Consider the following 22,833-nt stretch of genomic DNA (forward strand, 5'->3'; position numbering starts at 1 on the left):
ACGCTATATATACATATATTGGTCTCATGTACTCAAATATGTAAGAGCTCTCATCTTTCTCTATTGTTACCCTATTATTATTAATCATCTCTGTCTTTTTCTCTCTCTCTAATAATTATATCCCTTCTCTCTCTTCGTCTCTGATAATTTCTTCTTTTTTTTTTATTCTTATCTACTTGCATTGTTTATATTCAGTAATCGAGTATATACATAGAGATATATGAAGAAAAAAAGAAAAGAAGAAAAGAAAAATTGTATATTTTCCTAGACTCTCCTCTTTTTACATATGTACGCTATCTACTCCTTTTTTCTCTCTCTCACACACACCCTTTCTTCCTTTGCGTGATCGTCAAGCATCGATTAAAAAAAAATAAATAAATAAAAAAGAAAAAAGAAAAAAATAAGAAAAAAATCGATGCATATATATATATATTAAATATATATATATATATATATAAACTAAATTAACTAACACTGTACAAAGTCGCCCACCCGTCTTCTCTCACACATTTTAACATCCAATTTATATACACGTGATGTGTGCAAATGAAATTATTTTCTGATCAATGCGATAATATATGCGACAAGGCGTAATTCAAATCGTTATATGAATTATTGTGTCTCGTTATTTGCCATTATGTAAATTATTTAAAATACATATATCTAGTTAAATATTGGGTGACCCAAATAACTCAAAATATTTCTTGCTAATGATAATTTTATCCTTGATATATTATATATTGATAAATAATTTGTGTGTATATATATATATATACACAGACATATTTTATTTACAATACGAAACATAGACACACACACATACGTATTATATTTAAAATCATCATTTATATCAGCAAGGATCGAAAAGTTAATTTTTTAAATGATATGCCCCTGACGATTGACAACCATACGTACACTCTTGTATGAAACATATGTATCAATGTATCAATCAGTTTTTTCATTTATGACTAAGAATTTCACAAGAGATTCATTTAGATTAAATAAGATTTACAAGATAGATTTGTTTAGAAAAGATGAAAGGAGGTATGAGTTCCATTTCTTTTTTTTTCCTTTTTTTTTTCTTACTTCTTTTTCTATTTCTTTTTATATTAGCGGGCAATTCAATACGCGATAAGATACGACGAGACAAAATTCGAAGAGATATCAAGTACATTCCATTTCCGAATATCTTCAAAGCTTTCTATCAAATGAAATAAAATCAAGAAATACCATTATTTGATAAAAATCGATCAACAGAAAACGATGTAAGTTAAAAGAAAAATTACTTAGTTATCATGACGACAGCTTATCCGATCTCTTATCTCCGAATAGTATCTGACAAAATTTCGTCTGTTAAAGAAGCACAGTAGGTTTATAAACCGAGCCGAAAGTTAGAATCACAGATTGATAAAGAATTTTTTCTTTTCAAGTCAAAGCGATTATTTTTTTTAGCGTACAATTTGTCGATCGAGTCATAATGAAAATCATCAGTTTTTTATTGGTTGCAGCATTATCTTTTAATCAAGTAAGTGGTCGAGTAAACATTGTTAAGAATTTTCAACGAAACGTACTTCGTTGTACGTCGTTTAAAATAAAGAAAAAAATAAAAAAATAAAATAAAAAGAAATGAAATAAATAGGTAATCAGTGTGAAAGTGATCGTCGAGGAAAATTTAAAAAATGCCGAAAAAAAGATCAATGACTCGAAAAACAAAATCGAGGATGCTATTAAGGATATTAATAGATATAGAAGTAATCTCCAATTTATGTTCAACAACAAAATAACGGCACGACAGGAACAACACGTAAAGACTATTCGTTGTATAACTGATCTTTCGTTGGAAGAAATTCGTGTAAGTAAATTGAATCAAATTGTTGAGTATAGTAATTAATAATTATTATTTAAATAGTAATAGTTAATATACTATAATATTATTTAGTATAATACAATATTATTATAATATATTAATAATATTATATAACTATAATATTATTAAATATTATTTAATATACTACATACACTATATCACTTCGTACTACCATATATATTATTATATTACTTTGTATTACTATATATTATACTATTTCGTACTCTGTCAGTTATATCACATATTATTAAAATATTATCTTATATATAATAGTAATAATTAAATATATTTAACAAAAATATATTCAAAAAGGAAATGAATAAATAAACAATAATAATAATAACATTAATTCAGACATTCGTTTACCATGCAAGATCACAAGGCAAGAATCCAACCAACTGTTACCAGAATAGTCAAGCAGCTACAAGAATCATAAGCAATCATGGCTATTCCTCGTTAGACAAATGTGTCAAAGAAGCCAAAGTATTTATCGAGCAGGTTCAGACCACCATCGATAACATCATTACCGTACGTTCTTCTTTTTTCTTCTTTTTTCTTTCTCTTCTTCCTCAATTTTTTTATAATGTCATCGTCGTCGTCATCATCCCCATTATCATCATCCTCATCATCCTCGTTGCTATACGTTCCTTTTTTATTTTTTTTACTTCAACTTTTCTACGAAATCATCATCGTCGTCATTATCATAATCATTGATACATCTACTTTTTTTTCTTCTTTAACTTTTCTACAAAATTATCATCGCCATCGTCATCGTCATTATCATTGGTTTTTTTCTACTTCTTATTCTTCAACATTTTTACAAATTGATCATTATCATTGTCATCATCATCATCATCATCATTATCATCATTTTCATCATCACTGTCATCGTCATCGTCTTATTTTTGTCACAGACCGGTCAGACACTCATAGCGGAACTAGATTATATCTTCCCCAATTGTCATAACCGGCTGCCAAAAATAATATTACATTGTGTAACTCGAAAAATCAAGAAATACGAGTTATACATTAAAAATTTCGATTCATCGATAACTTCCATGAGAACGACCGGAGACACTGCCTTCCATCAAGGCTTTCTTCATGGTATCGCATGTTACAACAACGTTCTCGTCAAAACTCGCGAAAGTGTACGAGCTAACGTCGCCGAAGCCGAATATTGTATCAATAAATCTTAATAATTATTGTTAATTAAAGGGGAAACATCAATCTAGAGAAATATATTTGCTTGACGATTTTTTTGATGTGTCATTTAAAAAAAAAAAAGGAAATAAAAGGAAAGAAAAAAGATTTTGTAAAATAATTAAAAAGTTTCTTTGATCGATCGATTAGGGAGTTTGTTACGAATACAAAAACATTATTATTATTATTATTATTATTATTTATTATCATTATTATTATTATTATTAATATTAATTAATTATTATTATTATTATTATTATTATTATTATCGTTTTTGTTATTGTCTTATTATAGGTATCGATTTCTTTTCTTTCCTTTTTTTTTTTTTCTTATTTTGTAATGATTCCTTACTGAGAAAAAAATCGATTCATTTCATTCCGAGTTAAGATAGCAATTTTTCAGAATTTCAGGACATACAGTGTAAAACGATAACGATAACGATACGCATAATTTCGACGTCTGCGTCATTATCTGATCAAAATGTCGCAATTGCAAATACAAATTTGTAATAATGGATGAATAATCGAAAATATATGATACATTGCTCGAGAAGATTTATGTAGTTCGATTAATTTTAAAAAGATAAATATTCTCCTCTATCCTTCGCCACTCTCCACACACACACACACACACACACAAATGTTTAATAATCGACGTTGAATAATCTTTCATTCGAAAGTAATATGATTAGAAAAAAAAAAAGAAAATGAGAAAAGATGATCGATAATGATCGATAAGTCGATATTTTATTTTATTTAAAAAAATACTGTATACACTGTATATACTGCACATAAGAACCTGCATATAAGGACTATGCATATTCAACAATATTATTGTATACCATTTTATTATATTTTTTACAACCATGCAACAAAATTTTGTTTATGTACACAAAAAAAAATATTTCTTTTATCCAATTTAATTTTATTAGAAAATTATTAAATTAATTGTAAGATACATACATACATACATACATATATATATATATATATATACACACACACACGAATGATTTAATAATCCTATCCTATAATGATAATAATATATGTATATAATATATTACTCTATATTTAACATAGATATATAACTAACATAATTATAATCGAATAGATCTATAGATAGAATATAAAGATAAAGACATTATTAAATAAACGATTGTGTTTATCACTTATCGCAAGACCTTGTCTCTCTCATCGTTAAAATTAATACCTTTCTACTATATAGATTATTATTTGTTCGGGGATTCTCGAAAGAGAAAAATTACGAAGGGATTTTTTTCAAGGGAAATAAGAACATTGAGGAAAAACATTAGTCTTAACATCGACTTTTATCTATTTGGTTACGTGACACGTCGTAAAACAGAATCATCTCTTTTCCTTCTCCCACTTTCCTCCTTCTGTATCTTTCCTTCTCCTTCTTTCACTCTTTCTCTCTCTTTCTCTCTCACGCACAACTTCGTCGTCATTAAATCACTCGCAGATACGATGTTTTTCCTTTATAAGAGACGACCGATATGTGCTGTCTCACTTTGTTATAACATTTCCATTGATATCATCGTTCTTGTTGTATTCGCGAATATATTTAAAAATTAAAAAAAAAAAAATTTCATCATGACTAGTTTAATAATTGGTCTCGTAGCTACATTTTGCATCGTTCAGGTATGATTAGATTTATGATTATTATTATTTAATAATTAACGTTGATTTATCGATTGTAAATCGAAATTATGTAAATTACTATAGAAACAAAATTATTTATTAAATAATTTATTGATATATATATATATATATATATATATATATATATATAGATATATAAATCATTATATTAATAAATACGTGATATAATAATTTTGTTATTAATAATAATTTTCTTGTTTCTTATATTCCTCATATATAATATATAATTTATATTACAGATTAGCACAGTTCAAGCAGAGTCCATGGAAGTTTTAAAAGCACGCCACAACAAAGCAAAAGGAGATGTCGGTATAGTGATCAATGATCTTATGCGATCGAAAAGAAATCTCGACTTTGATTTGAACATGAAACTGTTCAACAATAAGATCAACTCGATTCAAGCCATAAATAATATGACGAATCCGGCAATGAAAGAGATTCGCGCAAGTATAATTTTTACGAATCAAACTATCGAATCGATCGATCGATTTTTTCTTTCTTTCTTTCTTTCTTTCTTTCTTTCCTCTAGGATGCCGTGGAAACTGCCAAAAAGAAAGGCAAAAATGCCAATTATTGTTTAGAATCTGGTAGACTTGCGCTTAGAAATATCAGTCTGAATTCGTTCGCAGCATTGAACGTATGTTTAAATAATGCTAAACAAGGTATTGTACCAGCCCAAAATAACATGGATGCTATCATTGCTGTAAGTACAAATACATTAATACATTGTTTTGATAGAGGAAAAAAAAAAGAAAAAAACGTAGAGAAAAAGGAAAAAAAAGATTGTGATCGTTCGTCCAAATTTTTATTTATTTATTCATTTCTTTCTTTCTTTCTTTTTATTTCAAATTTCTTATATTCAGATTGCCAGGAAACTTCTAATAGCGCTGGACAATATATTTCTTAACTGTTATTCGAACATCATATTCCAAATGCAAAGCTGCATCGCTATTTCATTAGGCAATGCTAATAGTGTCATCAGAAATCTCCAAATCACTGCCGATAATGTGAAAAATAGTGGCAATGTAGCATCCATCAATTCCAACATCAAAGGAAACGCTTGCTTCTCCGACGTTGTTTCCTCAACCCGTCTGAAAGTTTTCGTTGCTTTGAATAGCACGAAGTCTTGCATAAATAGCGCGTACAAAACGAAAAACTAAAAAACAAGTAACTTTGTTAATTAGATTCCAAAATGCTCGATCGAAATTGTCAAACGATGCCAAAGTGTCGACAAATGACGTTAAAGAAATAGAAAATAATATATATAATTTACATATAATTAAGCTTTCAGAAAATATTTAGATATCATATGATATGTGATATTTAGTATGTAATATTTTATATTAAAAATACGATGTTTACATTTTAGAAATATAATAGAATATTTCATATATGTATATATGTACATATGATAATGACATCTAGCGATCGCCATCTAGCGGTCGAACGGCGAACTAGAAAGCCCGTCATACACGAGGTTGCCTTTATTTAGGCGCCTCATATCTATAGATCGTTCCATTTGTATAAAATGATACAAAAATATATTTTTCTTTTTCCCCTTCTTTTATATATATCCACATTGTATTCGTTAAACGTTTTTTTCTTCTTTTTTCCTTTTTTTGTAATCCGTTGACTCAAGCATGGAACGTAGAAATTTTTCTAAAAAACTTCATCAAAGAAAAATATTCCGTCGATCGAGAATTATTATTTCGAAGGAAATACTAAATGCGAATCGATAAAATAAGTCGATATTCGATTGATACAATCGGGATTCGCACGAACGAGCATTATGATCGACCATGCGAAACTACTTCTGATGCAACAGAAATAAACGGGTCTTTCGTTTCATTGTAACTAGATAACTAGAAAGAAAGAGAGAGAGAGAGAGAGAGATAATGGAGAGAAAGCAGATAGTTAAGTAACAATAGATTTATTATAAACGAAGTTAGTTTCTACATATGGAAAATATTATATTTACGAACTAAATAACAATATTCGATTTTATTAAGTGCGAGAAAAATCGATAAAAATATGAATTTTTTCTTTTCTTTTTTTTTAGATCGATCGATCGATCGATCGATCGATTAGATTAGATTAGATTCTACTCGATGCAACCATATCGTCGAATTCTCGCTCGTGTTCGGATTTAGTTAACATAAAAGCTGGTAATATTAATCCAAGCTTTTTGTCATAAATCGGTCGAGTTTCGGCAACGTATTCGTAAGGTTCAACCTCGTGTAATTGTTCTTCCTCCGTTGTTTTCTCAACGTCGTCATCGGAAGTCACTGTCCTCGCATAAGAATCTTCACTCGCCGATGCTATTGGCTCTAAGATGTCGGAATCGACGATTATTTTATCATTCGAATTACGTTTATTCAAGGACGAACCCGATGATTTTATATCGGGAAGCTTGAATTGTTTAACCTCTCTATAAGTTAATCGATCGTTATTATTTTCTTTTACATCTTGATCACCGACGAACATGCATTCCTCCTTACGAATATCTTTATCGTCCTTGCACCTATAACAAGTCATATTGTCTTTCATAACCTTTTTGCAATTCGAACGATCCTCCTTTTGAAACTCTTTCAAGAATCTTTCGATCTCTTCCTTTTTCCTTTTACTATCGTCGAAATAACCATCGCCCTCGTTAATTAATTTTTTTCCGGCGATTACGTCGATCGACGAGTCATCACGACCAACGTTCGAAGTTGGCGCGTATACCAAACTTTTCGAATTTCCCGACGAATCTAATACTCGTTTATCGTCGTAATCGTCGTTCTTATCATAGACCTTATCGTAAATCTTATCGTAAAGTTTATCGTAGGGCCTCTGAACTTTCGTCTCCTTTACGTTCTCCTGCACGTCGTAAATATCACTCGATTCGTTTTTTTCGTCATCATTTTCGGATTTCGTTGGGCTACCAAAAGATTTACCTTTGCTATAAGCGTACACCTTGTCCTTAGGTTTGTAACTGTAAGAACATTGTTCGAAATTATCACCAGTTTTAGGATCCTTGCATACCTTACACGTCATCGAATCCTTCTCGATTACTTTGCAATTCGATCGATCGATCCTTTCAGAATTTTTTTCCGATTCGGATTTGTACTCGGACGGACTCTTGTAATGATCAGGTATATACGAATCGTACGATTCATTTTCAACCTTCGACGGTATAGATTTCTTTTCGAAATTATTTTTTTTACTCTCTTCGAACGGTAAAGTATAATCCTTGGAATAATCCGTGTATCTCGATTCTCGCGGATAATTTTCGATCGTAGAAACCTCAACCTTTTTAATTCCCTTCGACAAATTTTCGGGATAACCGAACGACTTCGATCTACTGAATTTGTATATCTTGTCCATCGGTTGATAAGCGTATGAACATTTCTCGTAATTTCCACCGGTCTTTGGATCCTTACATACCGTACAAGTTTTACCATCTCTCTCGATTTTTTTGCAATCGGTCGAAGATGACCCTTTTTCTTCTTCGTCGTCGTATCCTTCTTCTTTTTCTTCTCTTTCCTCCTCTCCTTCCTTCTCCTTCTTTTTCTTTCCATATCTTTCGATTCCAGTTTCGTCATCGTTCGATGCTTTCACCCGTGATCCTTCGTACCTTTCACTTGGATACGATGGCTCGTAATGCTTTTCTTCTACCGGAACGATCTTGAGAATAGAAAGAAGAAAAAAGAATTGAGAAACAAAGGGAAACGAAAAACAAAGACAAGGAAGAGAAACAAAATTAAAAAAAAAAAGAGAGAGAGAGAAAAATAACATTGGGCACATGATTTCTTTTTTCTTTTCTTTTCTTTTCTTTTCTTTAATCAAAATAGAGAGAGAAAAAAAGAAAAGAAATTCACGAAACCAAACTGACAATATTATATATCTTGCACAAAATTATTATTTGATGGCGAGAAAGTAAAAAAGTTTGGACAGTGATAGGGGTTGAAGAAGTGGGTATCATTCTTTTGACGAAAATTGTTCCCGAACGTGATTTAAAAAATTAACATACTTTCTTGACACATGGTATGTTTCGAGTTAATCTTTTTTCTTCTTCTTCTTCTTTTCTCTTTTTTATTTTCTTTTTTTATATTTTTTCTTCATTGTAGAAATAAAACTTTTTCTAAAAGAAACTTTCTCAGCTGGGTCGACGATACAACGACAAAAAAATAAATAAATAAATAAATAAATAGCATAAGATTAAATAGTATGACAGAGAGAGAAAGAGAGAGAGGGAGGAAAAATTACAGGGTCGGTAATAAAAGAAGTTACTATTTTTCGTCTTAAAGACGAAAAACAGATCCTATCTTACGACTTTAAATTTCAGAATTATACATCTTCCCTATGTAAATGAGTTCCCTACTTTTTAGAGCTAACTCGTTCTTTCCCAAGAGATTAATTTTATCGAAGAAAAAAAAAAAGAGAAAATAAAAAACCAAATTTAGTCTAAAGAAAAAAAAAAAGAAAAAGAATAAGCAAAAAGAAAAATTAAAAAAGAAAAGAGTAATCGCCGTTGTAAAATCGTTCGAATATAAACCCAGGACTATTTATCGAGTAATTATTCCATGTAATTTATTTTTACCTTCCTATTTTCAGCCGAACGTCCGCCATTATTGTCGTCGTTTTTTTCGTTTTCGTCGCGAGCCTTTCCAAACGACCTTGACTTCGTATATGCATAAGACTTTTCATTCGGTTGCGATACGTAAGAACATTGTTCGTACTTCGCTTTACTTTTAATATCCTTGCAAAGCATACAAACCATTGAATCGCGTATTATCTTTTCGCAATTTTCATCTTTGTTTTTATATTTTTCAGATATGTCGGCGGTTTCGTCGGCAGTAAATATTTCGTCGCCGAATCTGTAAGGATTTTTATTTCTTCCAAACGGATCATTTCGATCGGCAACGTGTTGTTCGGCTGCAGCAGCTGTTGCTACTGTCGCTGTCGAGGCCACCGCCATTTTGGATCCTCCGCGATCCTCCAAAGTGGAAAATAATTTTGGAACGGTGATCTTCAACGTGTTCGATCTACGATTTCGAATGTTCGAACGTTCCGACGTATTTTCTTTTTTCCCACTGTTGAAAAAAATAATAATAATAAATATTTTATTTTTTATTGGATCTTTACATTTGTAATATATACGATCTTTATTATTACTATTATTATTATTAGTAGTAGTAGTAGTAGTAGTAGTAGTAGTTGTTGTTGTTAGGCATGTTCAAATGAATTTTTATTTTAAGATAATAATTTTATTCTATTTTAATTATAACTATTAATATCATAATTATTAAATTAAATTCTTCTACCTTGTATTATCCTTTTCCGGTAGAGTTTTAAACGGCGGTGATAATATCTTTTTAACATTTTTATCCTCCCTCGGTATCTTCTTTATAAAAATCAAATCCGACCGTTCCGAATTTATCGGATCTGTTTTCACATGGTACCATGGATTTCTTTTCGATTCGTTATTCAAATTTGTTTCCTTCGAACCTTCTTCGTATTTTTGATTCAACGAGATTACGCAACTCACCGATAATACCATTAAAAAATAAATCTGCAAGAAATAAGAGGAAAAAGAATATATAGAAAATAAAAAGAGAGAGAGAGAGAGAGAGAGAGATAAAAAAAAGAGAATCGTAATGAATAAATGATCAAATTAAAAAAAAAAATATCGACTTACCCTCAAATCGATCATTTTTCTTTCTTTCTTTCTTTCTTTATCTCTTTTTTTTCTTTATCAAAATTTATCGAGTTTATATCGTCAAAGTAAATGATATTTCAATTTTTTAATTTTTTGTTTTCTTTTTTTCTTTTTATTTGTTACTTTTAAAAACTTGATTTCCACGGTATCGAATGATTCGAACGAGTCGATATTACTTTCTATGGTAAATGATACGATTCTTACGAACGGAATGGCTTTATATTGACTATGGAAATCTATATCAGATACGACCCCCACTACTTTATTCTTTATTTCGTATACTCCTCTTATTACAGTGAAACCTTCTAAACATTCTCCAGAAAGCTTTGAATCTCGATATTATATACAGTAGAAGAAAAAAGATGGAGAGAGAGAGAGAGAGAGAGATGAAACGCTTGAATTGAGATGTTGCGATCGATCGATTACCTAAACCGTTCGATTCACTTTAATAAAAATGATCACGAATATATATATATCTTCTTTTTATTAAATTTTCAAAAGACATTTTGCTTTATTGTTAACTTAGTATTTCCCGTTTTTATTTTTCTCTTTTCTTAACTTCTAATTTTTAATTCTTGAGATCACGAATAAATTGAAAATATAATAAACACATTGCAAACAATTTATTATATATTTATATTTATATTATATATATTATTTTATATGTAATAATATATATATAAAATAAATAAATATATATATATATATATATATATATATATATATAGCATCACTGATAATGATACGTTTACTATAAATAAACTATCAAGTTCGAAAATCAAGTTTTTATATAGAAATCGCCGAAAAAGAAGGATTAAAAAAAAGATATGCCCAGATATTTATATTTACATATATAAAAACGTATTGTATTAATCATTATGTTGTCTCTCGTATTTCTTTATTCGTAAATGGACACGTACACACAATAATTCATTACTCTGACTTAGAAATTTTTTTCTATTTTTTCTTCGTCATTTTTTTGCAACATTTCACCTCTCTCTCTCTCTCTCTCTCCTCTCTCTCTTTCTGTCAATGTCTCTAACGTCCATTAACATGCAAATATAATAGAAATACAAATGTGAACGAGAGAGAGAGAGAGAGAAAGAGAGAGAGAGAAAGAGAGAGAGATGTTCGATTAAAACTAATCAGATATATATTAGCATTATTTCTACATCGTTTCCGCGAGAAAAGCAAAATAATAATGGGACAGGTGAAAGTTAGAATTGAGATCAACGACCTGCACGCGTCCATTGTATTTTTTTGCTGGTGCGCTTGGTATATAACGATCGTTTGCAACGTAAAAAAGCAAAAAAAAAAAGAAAAAGAAAAAAGAAAAAAGAAAAACGAACTGAAGCAGAAAAAGAAAAAAAAAATATAGACAAAAAAAAACTTGATTCACGTAGCACGATTGTTGTCCCCATCTCCTCTACCCTCCATGCAATCATAGGTATGATAATTCGAATTAGTCGAGACTATATCTATGTAACTATATCTTTCTTTCTAATGATTCTTACGTAACAATTTTAATTTAACGTTAAATTAATTTTGTTACGAAGAAAAAGAATATGTGTAGATAGACATAAATATGCAATTATGCGAGTACAATATGGTTATATTAAATAGTCCATATAATATATGATAAATAGGTAATACATAGTTAAATTCTATATTAAAAAATATGAAAACTAAAAATTTAATATAAATATTAAATTTAATATTAATATTAAAAACGTATGTATTTATCTATTTGTGTATACATATAAATATCCGTTGCAATACTGTTTTATTAAATTGTTAATAATATTGTTGGATTAATATTAAATTATTTAATGTTATATTAATAAATTGATAGTATATGGAATTAAAATTAATTTAATTAAGGATTGTGTAATCGTTAAATTACGTTTAATTCGTCGTTAAACGATTTGATCAAAAAAAGATTGTTTCCTTTTGTTCTTTAAATAAATAAATGAATATATAAATAAATAAGTAATTAAATAAAGAGAACAATCCGACACGTACGATTTATGTTTTCTTGTTTAACATTTATTCATTTATTTATTTATCTATTTATTTATTTATTTATTTATTTATTTATTTATCTACTTATTTATTCTTGACAAATTTCCTATTGAAAATACTTGACTCTATATACATAATATATATTATAATGATCGTCGTCGATAAATTATCAATTAATTATCGATTAATTGATTTATATTAATTATCATTCCTTGAAAGGAAAGTTTCGTGGATAAACGGAAATATGTGAAACACGTGGTTGACCGAGTTGTTGTCTACTGAAAAATCCATCTGTCGGTGCTGGTTTCATTTGCAATTTCGAAGCTAATTTTTGTATCATCAATTTTTCATCGTTTTCCATTTTTTTCATAACTTTCGAATCCTTCTTCTTATCCTTTCCTTGAGAAGCATTTCTTTTACGATAATATAAAACTTCACCAGCCAGTGTGATCATTGCCAGAGCGAGACCGAATAAAGTTGCTATGAAGACTCCACCTGTTACAATTTAAAAAAAAAAATAGAATTAATATGAATACATAATTCTCGATTAGTTTTATTTCTAAAAAAAGAAAGAGAGAGAGAGAGAGAGAAAGAAAAATTTATTTAATCTTCTATACGTTTTCATTTCTCTTAAAAATCTGATCCTTTTTTATTTATTTATTTATTTTTTTTTTTATTTTTCAAGAAACTTTGATTTAATTTTTGATTCGAACGATTCGTTTCAAATAAAACCGACGTAACCAAACAATTTTTGATTGGCTTTGATTTATTTAAAGAATTACTTCGATTAATCGATTAATCTCATTTCTTAAAGATCAATATCTAAATAATTTTTGATTAATTTGCTATCTTAAAAATTATTATAATTCTCAATTTTAATTTTGATTTCCTCGATAATATTGATAATAAAAATACCTAAACTTTCCAACGTGATACCCTCGCTATCATCGGAATTTGGACACTGAGCTTTCAAAGATTGATTCCAATATTTGGACGCCAAGGTTTCGAAATATCTATCCTTTTGTAAATCGAGTATTCTGAGAACGTCAAAATTAACACGATTAGTTGTACAAAAACTTTTATTACATATAAAATTTATTATAAAAATATATTAATAAAAATTAATATTAAATGAATATAGAATGAATAATAAATAAATGAACGTATATAAACAAATATATAATAAAAATAAAAATATATAATTTCATTGTGGATATATTACGTTTGATATATAACCCGTGTCGTAAAAATTTACTAGTACAAAAAAAAAAAAACAACGAAGAAAGAAAAACAAAAAAGAGACATGAAGAGTATTAAATAAGTAAAAAAATAATAATAATAATAAAAAAAGAAAAATAAAGACAGAGAAATATTCAACAAACAATATAAACCTTCTACTTATCTCCTCTTGCAAATGGCTACCCTGTTGAACTGCAATTGCATATGGTTGTTCGGCAAATACCTCACCCACTTCAGTCAAATTACAATTTCTCGTAACTTCGTACTTTATTTGCGAGGAATCATGTATAAACGCAAACTCTGCGTTTTCACTTTCGATCACCTATAGAAATACATATTTACGTTATTGCGAGTATTATTTTTTATTAATTTTCTTTTTCTTATTTCATTGAATTCATTGAAATCATCGAATAAAGAAACTTTTGAATTCTCTATCTAAAGACATTGCTTAGGAAAACCTCAATCTCTCTTCTGCACTAACCAACATCTTAAATTAATTACTTTTCTGAATCCTTCTTCGTTGGATTCAACAGGGCCAACTTGAGTGATAGCTTGAAGTATATGTCCGTATTGTTCTTTTATAGGATAATCCCAAACACGATATTCTATTTGATCGCTTGTACTGTTCAAAGTGATTTCTTTCCAAGCACTATAAAAAGAAAAAATATATATATATATATACACATGCGTGAGTATAAGTTTGTGTATACATGTATGTAAATATGTATGTATACAAGTATGTATGTATTTATGTATGTATGTGAAATAGATATATATATGTAGGTATGTATGCATGTAAAAAAGGAAAAAAAAAAGAATTGTTTAGCTTTCTACTCACGTATAAAGCTTGTCCTCGGCATTCTTCATATTTATGAAGTATTGATGGGCTCCTGAATTAACACGTACCGTGTAATTTATTCGCGATTGACGTGCCAGTTGTTCGAGAGATTGGACTGGTGACTGTTTAACGGGTGTGATTAATTATAAATAAATCACGTTTGTTATTTCTCCTTGATATAATAATGATTAGTAATAATAATAATAATAATGATATAATTAAATTTGAATATAAATGAAATATAAACATGGTAATTATTTTAATGATTATTATATATCTACATTATTTTATAATATTTTCAAATGATAATAACATTTATTACTGTATCTGTAGAATATTTATTTTATCATATATAATAATAAAATAATATTATATAGAATAATTATTCTAGAATTTATTATTATTGATATTATATTTGCTTTCAATTGCAAAGTAATTGAAATACATACTTGCATTCTTTCGACGGTAAGAAAAGCAGCCAAATTGGCAGTAAATGTAGCTAACATCAGTACAACGAACAACCAATAAGCAGCTACGAGTGTTCTACTTGACAATGCTTTTGGAGCTTCTCCACCTCCTTGTGGTGTAAACGATGTAAGAGCGAACCAGAAACTTTCCTTTAATGTAAATTCTCTATAAAATAAAAAATTCCAAGTAAAATATTCATATGTATATTCAAAAAACATTATTACATATGTATGTATAACGGTGTTATGATGTAATAATAATAATTAATTTCAAATCAATTTGTTCGACAAAAACGTATTTACTGTACATTAATATCCCCTTTCTACAATTATTTAATTATTAATTGTACGATTAATATTGTAATAAAATGTAGATTGTTTATATTATTTATTATTTGCAAAAAAAACAAATACATTAATTATATTTTCGATATCATTAATTTATTAATTATTATTTCTAGGATGATATATACCTGCAGGGATAAGGATAAAGCCTCTTATTATTTCTAGCGCTATAAGGTGAATATTTATCCAATATCCAAATCATTATTCCAGTCAAGGTTAAAGCACCGACAATACTGAGCCAAACCTCTGGCCTTAAGACCGTCATAAATTTAAACAGTGAAGCCTTACGAACAGGTTTTCTCATCACTGCATGCAAAAAAAAATATTATCGATGGTATCTTTGATAAAAATAAATTATCACATGTCGAATTATTCGAAATTGAGGTGCTACAATATCGATTAAAATTACAAGGGAAATAAATTAGAATTATGTCATACCTATGAGAATACCGGATTGTTCGAAATAAGGTGCGACAAAATCAATCACTTCTTCCCTTTCCGAGGTCATCGTCAATGCGGCAACCGCAATATCTGTTTCCTATATAAAGAAAATGATGATATCTCTAAACGTTCGAGTATAAATGGTTGATGTTTTACAGGGGCTCAATTATTAATTTAATGTTATCGAGTATAAATGGTTGACGTGTTACAGGGGTCGATTATTAATTTAATGTTATCGAGTATAAATGGTTGACGTTTTATACGGGGCAACGATTTCTTATCTCGATAATAAATTATTAATGATGATTGATGTTCTCCACGTTAAATCATTTTGAGAAAAATGATTATTTTATATTAAAATTGTACTTACTCCTTTCGCAAGATCACCAACCAGACCACTCCATTGACCGTTCTGTAACTTTTCACCAAAACTACGATCAATGGGAATGACCAATTCATAATCGAATTGCATCTCTTCGGATAATTTCTCGATAAAATCAATACAGTATCCTTCCCACACCTCGTTACCATCGGCATCTCTCATTGTTTGACCAGTCGCTGGATCTATTTTTGGCATTGACCATGGTATCGACTTAAAGAACGATCAAAAGATCAATAATTTAAAAAGAAATTAATGATTATAATTAATGATTTTCATTTCTATCTTGTTTTTTCTTTTTTCATTTTTCTTTTTTTTGTCGTACGATACAGGGTGGACCAAGAGCGATATTTTTTTTTAAATTTCGATTAGACCAATCAAAAAAAAATCGATCAGACCTTTTTGAATTAATTCCATTTTTTGCAGACTGTAAAATCTAGAACGCGTAGAATTTATTCGATTCGATCTAAAAAAAAAAAAATTGATCTAGGAACTTATAGGTCCACCCTATACCCTCGTACACCCGATTGATAATAATATCGATCTCTCACTTTAGTCGTTCCAATTCGAAAGAATCTCTTTGCCGGACGTATCTTAGATCCTGAAGCTTCAACGATCTTGTTCCGTCTGGTCCAAGTTCCAAGTGGTTTCAAAAATCCACGTTCGAGAGTTTGCAATGATATTTCGGCTTTGTACATGATCGTGGCCTTTTCTGACCAATAATCGAAAGTATCGTTGTTTGTCAATCTCTAATTAATCCAATAAATATCGAAAATAAAAAATGTTTATAAGATTGAAAAAAGAGTCTATTGTCAGTATAAATACGTATCTATCGGACTGTGACATAGCTTTTCTAACGTTCGTAATAATCAATCAATATCATGACAGGCAAGCTTACCGATATTAAAAATTTATTGAATGCCTCAGCGGTTTCGTTAGAAGTCGAGGGTGCTGGAATTCCAGTCAAATTAGACGGGCATTGACCCGATTTTGGTTCCACGCTTATTCCAGACTTTTGAATTTCGTTCATGATGCTTACTATTAATCCGATCAAACGTTTAAAACAGATTGGAAATATCTGATAAAAATATACAAAAATGTTATATGACAACAAACGATATATATACACATATGTACACATATATATATAACATATATTAGTAATTATATTAATAATTTATTTTTTTAATTATATATTATAAATTAAATTTTTAATAGAATTAGATTTTTAACAGTTATAATAATAATTATGACACTGATTTGTAAATCATATCTACAATATGTTTCGTTCCGAGATTTTTTTTTTTATTTTTTTAATATCTCAAAATGATTACGATTTAATACCTGAAAATCGGCCGGACAATTGCAGTTGGATTCGCCCATCAAATGACAACAAACGTCAGAATTCATGGTTAAAACTGTGCAGGATACGTTAAACGAATCGACACTAATGTATTTGAAGTCTTTGTAACGATTATCGGTGAAAATCAAATTCCATATGTCATCCCTTTTAACTAAGCCACCTTCGATTGCCTATGAAAAAAGAAAAAGAAAAAAAAGAAAAATATATATATATATATACAGATATCCTACAGTTCGTACGTTGAATCAATTCTAAAAATAATATTTTGAAGGAACATTTTGAATTTACAAAGGAACATTTTGAAATAAGAAATTACGTAATGTTTCGGCAATCATCGATGTCCAAAATGAATCGAGAAAACAACACTTACAGTTTTAACATATTCCTCCATCTTGTATGTACTCGAATAAATCGCATAATAGGAGGGTGATGGTCTCATACTTCGAATTTTCGAAACAGTTCTGTCAGTAAACTCGTCGATCACGACCAATCTGATTATCGAGATACCAATGAGATAATATAGTGATTGATTGAGTTCTACAAAAAAAGAAAAAAAAACCAATTACATTTCTAATCTTTATTTCTTGCAAAGGTACGATATTAAAAAAAGAAAAAAAAATTAAAGAAATTAAAAAGGAAAAATTTCGATCGAAGGGAAAGAAAGAACGACCTTGAAATGATAATACATTTCATTTTATCACTTAATCATTAAAAAAATCAAATTAAAAAGTTTCATAAAAAAAAACTATGCGTTCTTCGATCGAAGAGAAAGAGAGAGAGAGAGAGAGAGAGAGAGAGAGAGAGAGAGAATGACCTTGTAACGATTGAACATGTCATTTTATCTTTTTTCATCGTGAGAAATCAAATCCAAAGGTACGATAAAAAAATATATATATGTATATATACTTTGTCCAATCAAAAAGAGAGAGAGAACATAGAGAAAGAAAAAGAGAATGACCTTGAAATGAATAAAACATTTCAACTGTACCGACTTGAAAAATGAAATCAAAACGTATGATAACAAAAAAAATACATATATATATATGTGTGTGTGTATGCGTTGTTCGATCGAGGGAGTATGACCTTGAAATAAATAAAACATTGAGTTTTACCTCTTTCGTCTTCAAAAATGAGGCCAACGTCCGTAGCATTTTTCATCAGCAACAAATCGTCGACTGCTTGAACGTAAGGATTGATGCTACAGTCACCCCGTTTATAAACAATACCTTTATCTTCTGCCACTATACGTAATAAATCCCAACCGGACCAAGTCATGTCCAATATAAGACTAACGCCCTTGTATAGTACAGCGCAAACTGAAGAGATCGAATAAAATAAAAAGGAAGAAGAAGAAAGAAAAAAGACAGAGAAGAAATTGGAAAAATCCTTGGCAACATTTCTTAAAGCAATAATTTCAAATATGTTACAAGTACCTTTTTGAAAGCTCTCATCTAGATTCTCCCGATCTACTTCGACCTTGGACAAGTGCACTGTTATAAGATCGTGACCAAAATCCTTCTCGGCGCTCGAAGCTGCGTCGTTCAATACACTCAAAATCGAGCTATCTTCGTTTTCTATCACTATTACTGAAAATTCGATCGGTATCGAAAAATAACGAAAAAAAAATATATATATATGTAAGTTTATATGTATGTATGTATGTATGTGTAGGTAAATCGATTAATAAATCGTGTTGATTTCATTTCTAAATACTTATTGTGAATATACATATATGTATGTATGGATGTATATGTATATGTATATGTATACGTATATGTGTATACACACACACACACACACACACACAAGTGTGCATATATATGTATGTACATAATTTCAATATAAAAAAATTTATCGATATAAAAAGAAAAGAACCGCGAATTTTTCAAATGATCCACATGTATATATACGCGCGCGCGCATTTGTACATGTACATATATTAATATACATATATATATATATATGTACATATATATATCTGTATGTATGTGTATATATATATGTTACTTACACAGACTCATTGGAGTTTGACATTTGATCGGTAATAAAAGTAAAAATCCAAATATTAGAACGTAGACGATCGTCCTTCTAATCTCGATCAGCGACATACCGAAGTTTCTATGCTTCTAATGTCGAATGAATACTATATACCGAGAGAGAAAGAGAAAGAAAGAGAGAGAGAAAGAGAAACAGAAAGAGAAAGAGAGAAAGAGAGAGGGTGATTCTCGTTCGTAAGGGGACATTCAAAATGGCTACGCCTGCGCCGAAGAGTTTGACGACGCGATGTCACCTTATAAACATTAAATCCGTTATCTCTCGTTTGATCAACTATTTCCAGTATTTTCTCTTTTCTTTTCTTTTCTTTTCTTTTCTTTTTTTTTTCTTTTTTACTTTTAATTTTTTTTTCCTCTTTTTATTCTTCTTCTTCTTTTTTTTTCTTCTTATTCTTGCACTATATAGGATATAAAATTTTGACGAAAGAGCAAAGAAAAAAATAGATAGATAAATAGATAGATAGATAGATGGATAGATAGATAGATAAACAGATAGATAGATGGATGGATAGATAGATAGATAGATAGATAGATAGATAGAAAGAGAAAAAAAATTTCGTTTTTGATTTAGTTTTCGTGTATAAAAAAAAAAACACCTGAGAAATGAATTTAAACGCGACGCACCACCCGATACATCCTGACGCGTGTGACTACTAACTCTCTCATCTTTATACTTTCTAACGAAACCTTTTTCCTGGCATAACCTACGATATCGATTTATGTCTCTGCGAGAATTACCAACCTGAATGTCCTATGATCGATACTTTTTTTTATATAGATATATTATATATGTATATATACATATTTATTATATATACATATTATACATATATTTTATATAGATATATTATATATACATATATTTATTTTTTAATTCTTCTTGAAAAGATATTCTTTAGCAATTTTTTATTTCCTTTTTCTCTTTTCTTTATCTTTTTTTAATTTTCTAATGTTTCCCCCTTTAAAACCTTTTGACATATCTCCGTGTAAGATAAAGAGAGAGAGAGAGAGAGAGAGAGACATTAAATATCTTACAAAATGGCGGTATATAGATTTGTGAATCGATAAAGAACACGAATACGATGAGGAAATCTGAAGATTCTTTTCATTACAAAATAATTATAACAAATTAAAATAATTCCTTTGTTTTTTATTAGCTATTTCCATTCCATATCCTTTAATCCTTATTATTCAATTTCTAACAATATGGCGGTATAGAGATTTGTGATCTATACAAATGATAAAAATAGAGGGTTTCATATCTACATATAAATATATATATATATACATATATATATACACACACATATATATACATACATACATATAGTTAACGATGTTTATATTCGAATAAATTTTTAAGAAAGAATTCGAACAGTTTGAATAATTAATTATGTTGTGACATTGTGAATTACTCGTCGCATTTGTAGGAACGATCGATTCGAACGTTATTGATTACCGTCCTAACCCCTTCCCATTCTCTATCTTTACCACCACCTCTTTCTCTTACAACCCCAACCTCAACTACCCACTTACCCTCCCCTTACCATCTTTTCTAACACACGCGAACCTATTCGGTATGCGAATACATATTGTACGAGGTAAAAAGAAAAACTCGTAAGCACAAATCGCCTCGATGAAAACCCTAATTTTCTAATCGATATTGTGTAACTATCAAAAAAGATAACAGAGAAAGATAAGAATAGCGTAACGATCGTCAAACAATCGTTAATATGTATATGTATATGTATATATATAAAAATGTTTCCTTTTTTATTTTTGCTTACTATATTTTATTTTTTATTCTATTTTTTCTTATTTGTTACTATTTTTTTATTATCTTTTATTCTATTTTTTTCACTTTTTTGTACTTTTTATTTAATTTGTTAATCTCAACTTGTTCATTACCGATTATTGCTTTTTGTATTATGTTATTGTTATTGTTATTATTATTATTATTATTATTATTATTATTATTATGTTTTCTCTCTTTTTTATTTTTTCGCAAATATTCCTAATGGGCCAAAAGTTATTATACCATTATTAAAAATCAATTTATATCTTTTTCGAAATCACTTGGATATAATAGTTAAGGTCGTAGCAATTGACAAGCTTTTTTTCTTTATTATAGTATTTGAAATCTGATAAAATAATTGCGTCGACGCAAAAAATGTGAAAAAAAAAAGTAATCGATTTTTATAAGTCACCAAGGAACTTTCGATGATTATATCAAAAACCTTCAGCATATGTATTATATGTGTTACAATGTCAAATCAACAATGTCAAATCGCTTTGTATATCAATCATGATTTTACTGAATTTATATAAACAAGAAAATATTATTAAAAAGATAAAAAATATTATTTCTCGTTGAAACAATATCGTCGAATAATTTTCTATATGTATATGTACACGCATACACAGAAACATACACTTTCCTCGTTTTATTTTACGTACTTCTTAACTCATTTCTATTATTCTATTTATATCCTTATTTATTTATTAAATATATTAAATCCTTGTTTATCATCAGATCAATACCAAAACTTATTGTTGTCCATCATAATGCGAGTCAATCGATAAAAAGAAAAAAAAGATAAAAGAAATCTCATTTCGAGAATCTTCTATGGTTCTTCGTTCGTGATCTCGATAGATCATTCGCCATGATCATGAGATAAGCTTGATTAATTTCCATGCTTGAGAAAATATTCGATCAGCGATGCGAGATTTCTACAACATGCGATTGTATGATATTATTACAAACAGATTGAAATCACGGCGCAGATGTTTCATTTCCAGGACCGTATTTACGATAAGGCGCAAATTGAAAGCCTTGCTCTTCATGAGGGGGATTTATATGTTGAAATCTTATTCTTTATAGCAAACAATTTTTATATATATATATAAAATATATATTTTATATATATATACATAAAATAGCTTGGAATATACGCTAAAATCAAAGTCACAGAGAAAGACTAAAGAAAAAAAAAAAAAAAAGAAAAGAAAAAGACAAAAATGCATATAAGTATGATTAACTGAAACGAATCCGTTATGTTTTTGAAGGTCTCATAACGATGTTACGCTTTAGATCTTCAAAAGCATAAATACGGCCCTGGTCAACCCCGTGCGGCAGGTGAAACGAAATGCTTCGATGATTGCCTACAAATTCGTACCGTCTCTCTACGGTATTCTTTTCTCTTTTTTCTTTCTTTTCCTTTTTTTTTTCCTTTTCTTC

At 29.0% G+C, this 22,833-nt stretch overlaps 4 protein-coding genes across 8 annotated transcripts in view; 2 read left to right on the forward strand and 2 right to left on the reverse strand.

The window, feature by feature from the left end:
• The window catches only part of LOC127061459 (A disintegrin and metalloproteinase with thrombospondin motifs 9), a 116,879-nt gene extending 113,755 nt beyond the window's left edge, over nucleotides 1-3,124 (forward strand). For all 5 annotated transcript variants that reach the window (XM_050988342.1, XM_050988346.1, XM_050988345.1 and 2 more), the window contains 4 exons: nucleotides 1-1,525; nucleotides 1,640-1,852; nucleotides 2,222-2,395; nucleotides 2,782-3,124. The exon at nucleotides 1-1,525 is cut by the window's left edge and continues 2,636 nt beyond it. The gene's annotated coding sequence lies outside the window, so the exon portion shown is untranslated. The remainder of the gene's footprint in view (nucleotides 1,526-1,639; nucleotides 1,853-2,221; nucleotides 2,396-2,781) is intronic.
• Nucleotides 3,125-4,564: 1,440 nt separating this feature from the next.
• Nucleotides 4,565-6,319, forward strand: LOC127061463 (uncharacterized). Its single transcript, XM_050988355.1, has 4 exons — nucleotides 4,565-4,725; nucleotides 4,986-5,189; nucleotides 5,276-5,449; nucleotides 5,610-6,319. Exons 1-4 carry the CDS (start codon nucleotides 4,678-4,680, stop codon nucleotides 5,904-5,906), a joined length of 723 nt encoding a protein of 240 aa, XP_050844312.1. The 5' UTR covers nucleotides 4,565-4,677; the 3' UTR covers nucleotides 5,907-6,319.
• Nucleotides 6,320-6,653: 334 nt separating this feature from the next.
• Nucleotides 6,654-10,441, reverse strand: LOC127061957 (uncharacterized). Its single transcript, XM_050989485.1, has 4 exons — nucleotides 10,427-10,441; nucleotides 10,053-10,300; nucleotides 9,329-9,821; nucleotides 6,654-8,412 (listed from the first exon to the last, which is right to left on the reverse strand). The coding sequence occupies exons 1-4, from the start codon at nucleotides 10,439-10,441 to the stop codon at nucleotides 6,841-6,843; spliced, it is 2,328 nt and encodes a 775-aa protein (XP_050845442.1). The 3' UTR covers nucleotides 6,654-6,840.
• Nucleotides 10,442-12,597: 2,156 nt separating this feature from the next.
• On the reverse strand, nucleotides 12,598-19,654 carry LOC127061461 (glutamate receptor ionotropic, kainate 2). Its single transcript, XM_050988349.1, has 16 exons — nucleotides 19,553-19,654; nucleotides 18,975-19,127; nucleotides 18,654-18,857; nucleotides 17,912-18,078; nucleotides 17,523-17,711; nucleotides 17,077-17,256; nucleotides 16,730-16,927; nucleotides 16,170-16,391; nucleotides 15,797-15,896; nucleotides 15,487-15,664; nucleotides 14,996-15,179; nucleotides 14,547-14,668; nucleotides 14,210-14,357; nucleotides 13,861-14,030; nucleotides 13,385-13,506; nucleotides 12,598-12,964 (listed from the first exon to the last, which is right to left on the reverse strand). The coding sequence occupies exons 1-16, from the start codon at nucleotides 19,647-19,649 to the stop codon at nucleotides 12,675-12,677; spliced, it is 2,724 nt and encodes a 907-aa protein (XP_050844306.1). The 5' UTR covers nucleotides 19,650-19,654; the 3' UTR covers nucleotides 12,598-12,674.
• Nucleotides 19,655-22,833: the final 3,179 nt, after the last annotated feature.

The sequence above is a fragment of the Vespula vulgaris genome, chromosome 2 (assembly GCF_905475345.1).
Source record: "Vespula vulgaris chromosome 2, iyVesVulg1.1, whole genome shotgun sequence".
Taxonomy (NCBI): Eukaryota; Metazoa; Arthropoda; class Insecta; order Hymenoptera; family Vespidae; genus Vespula; species Vespula vulgaris.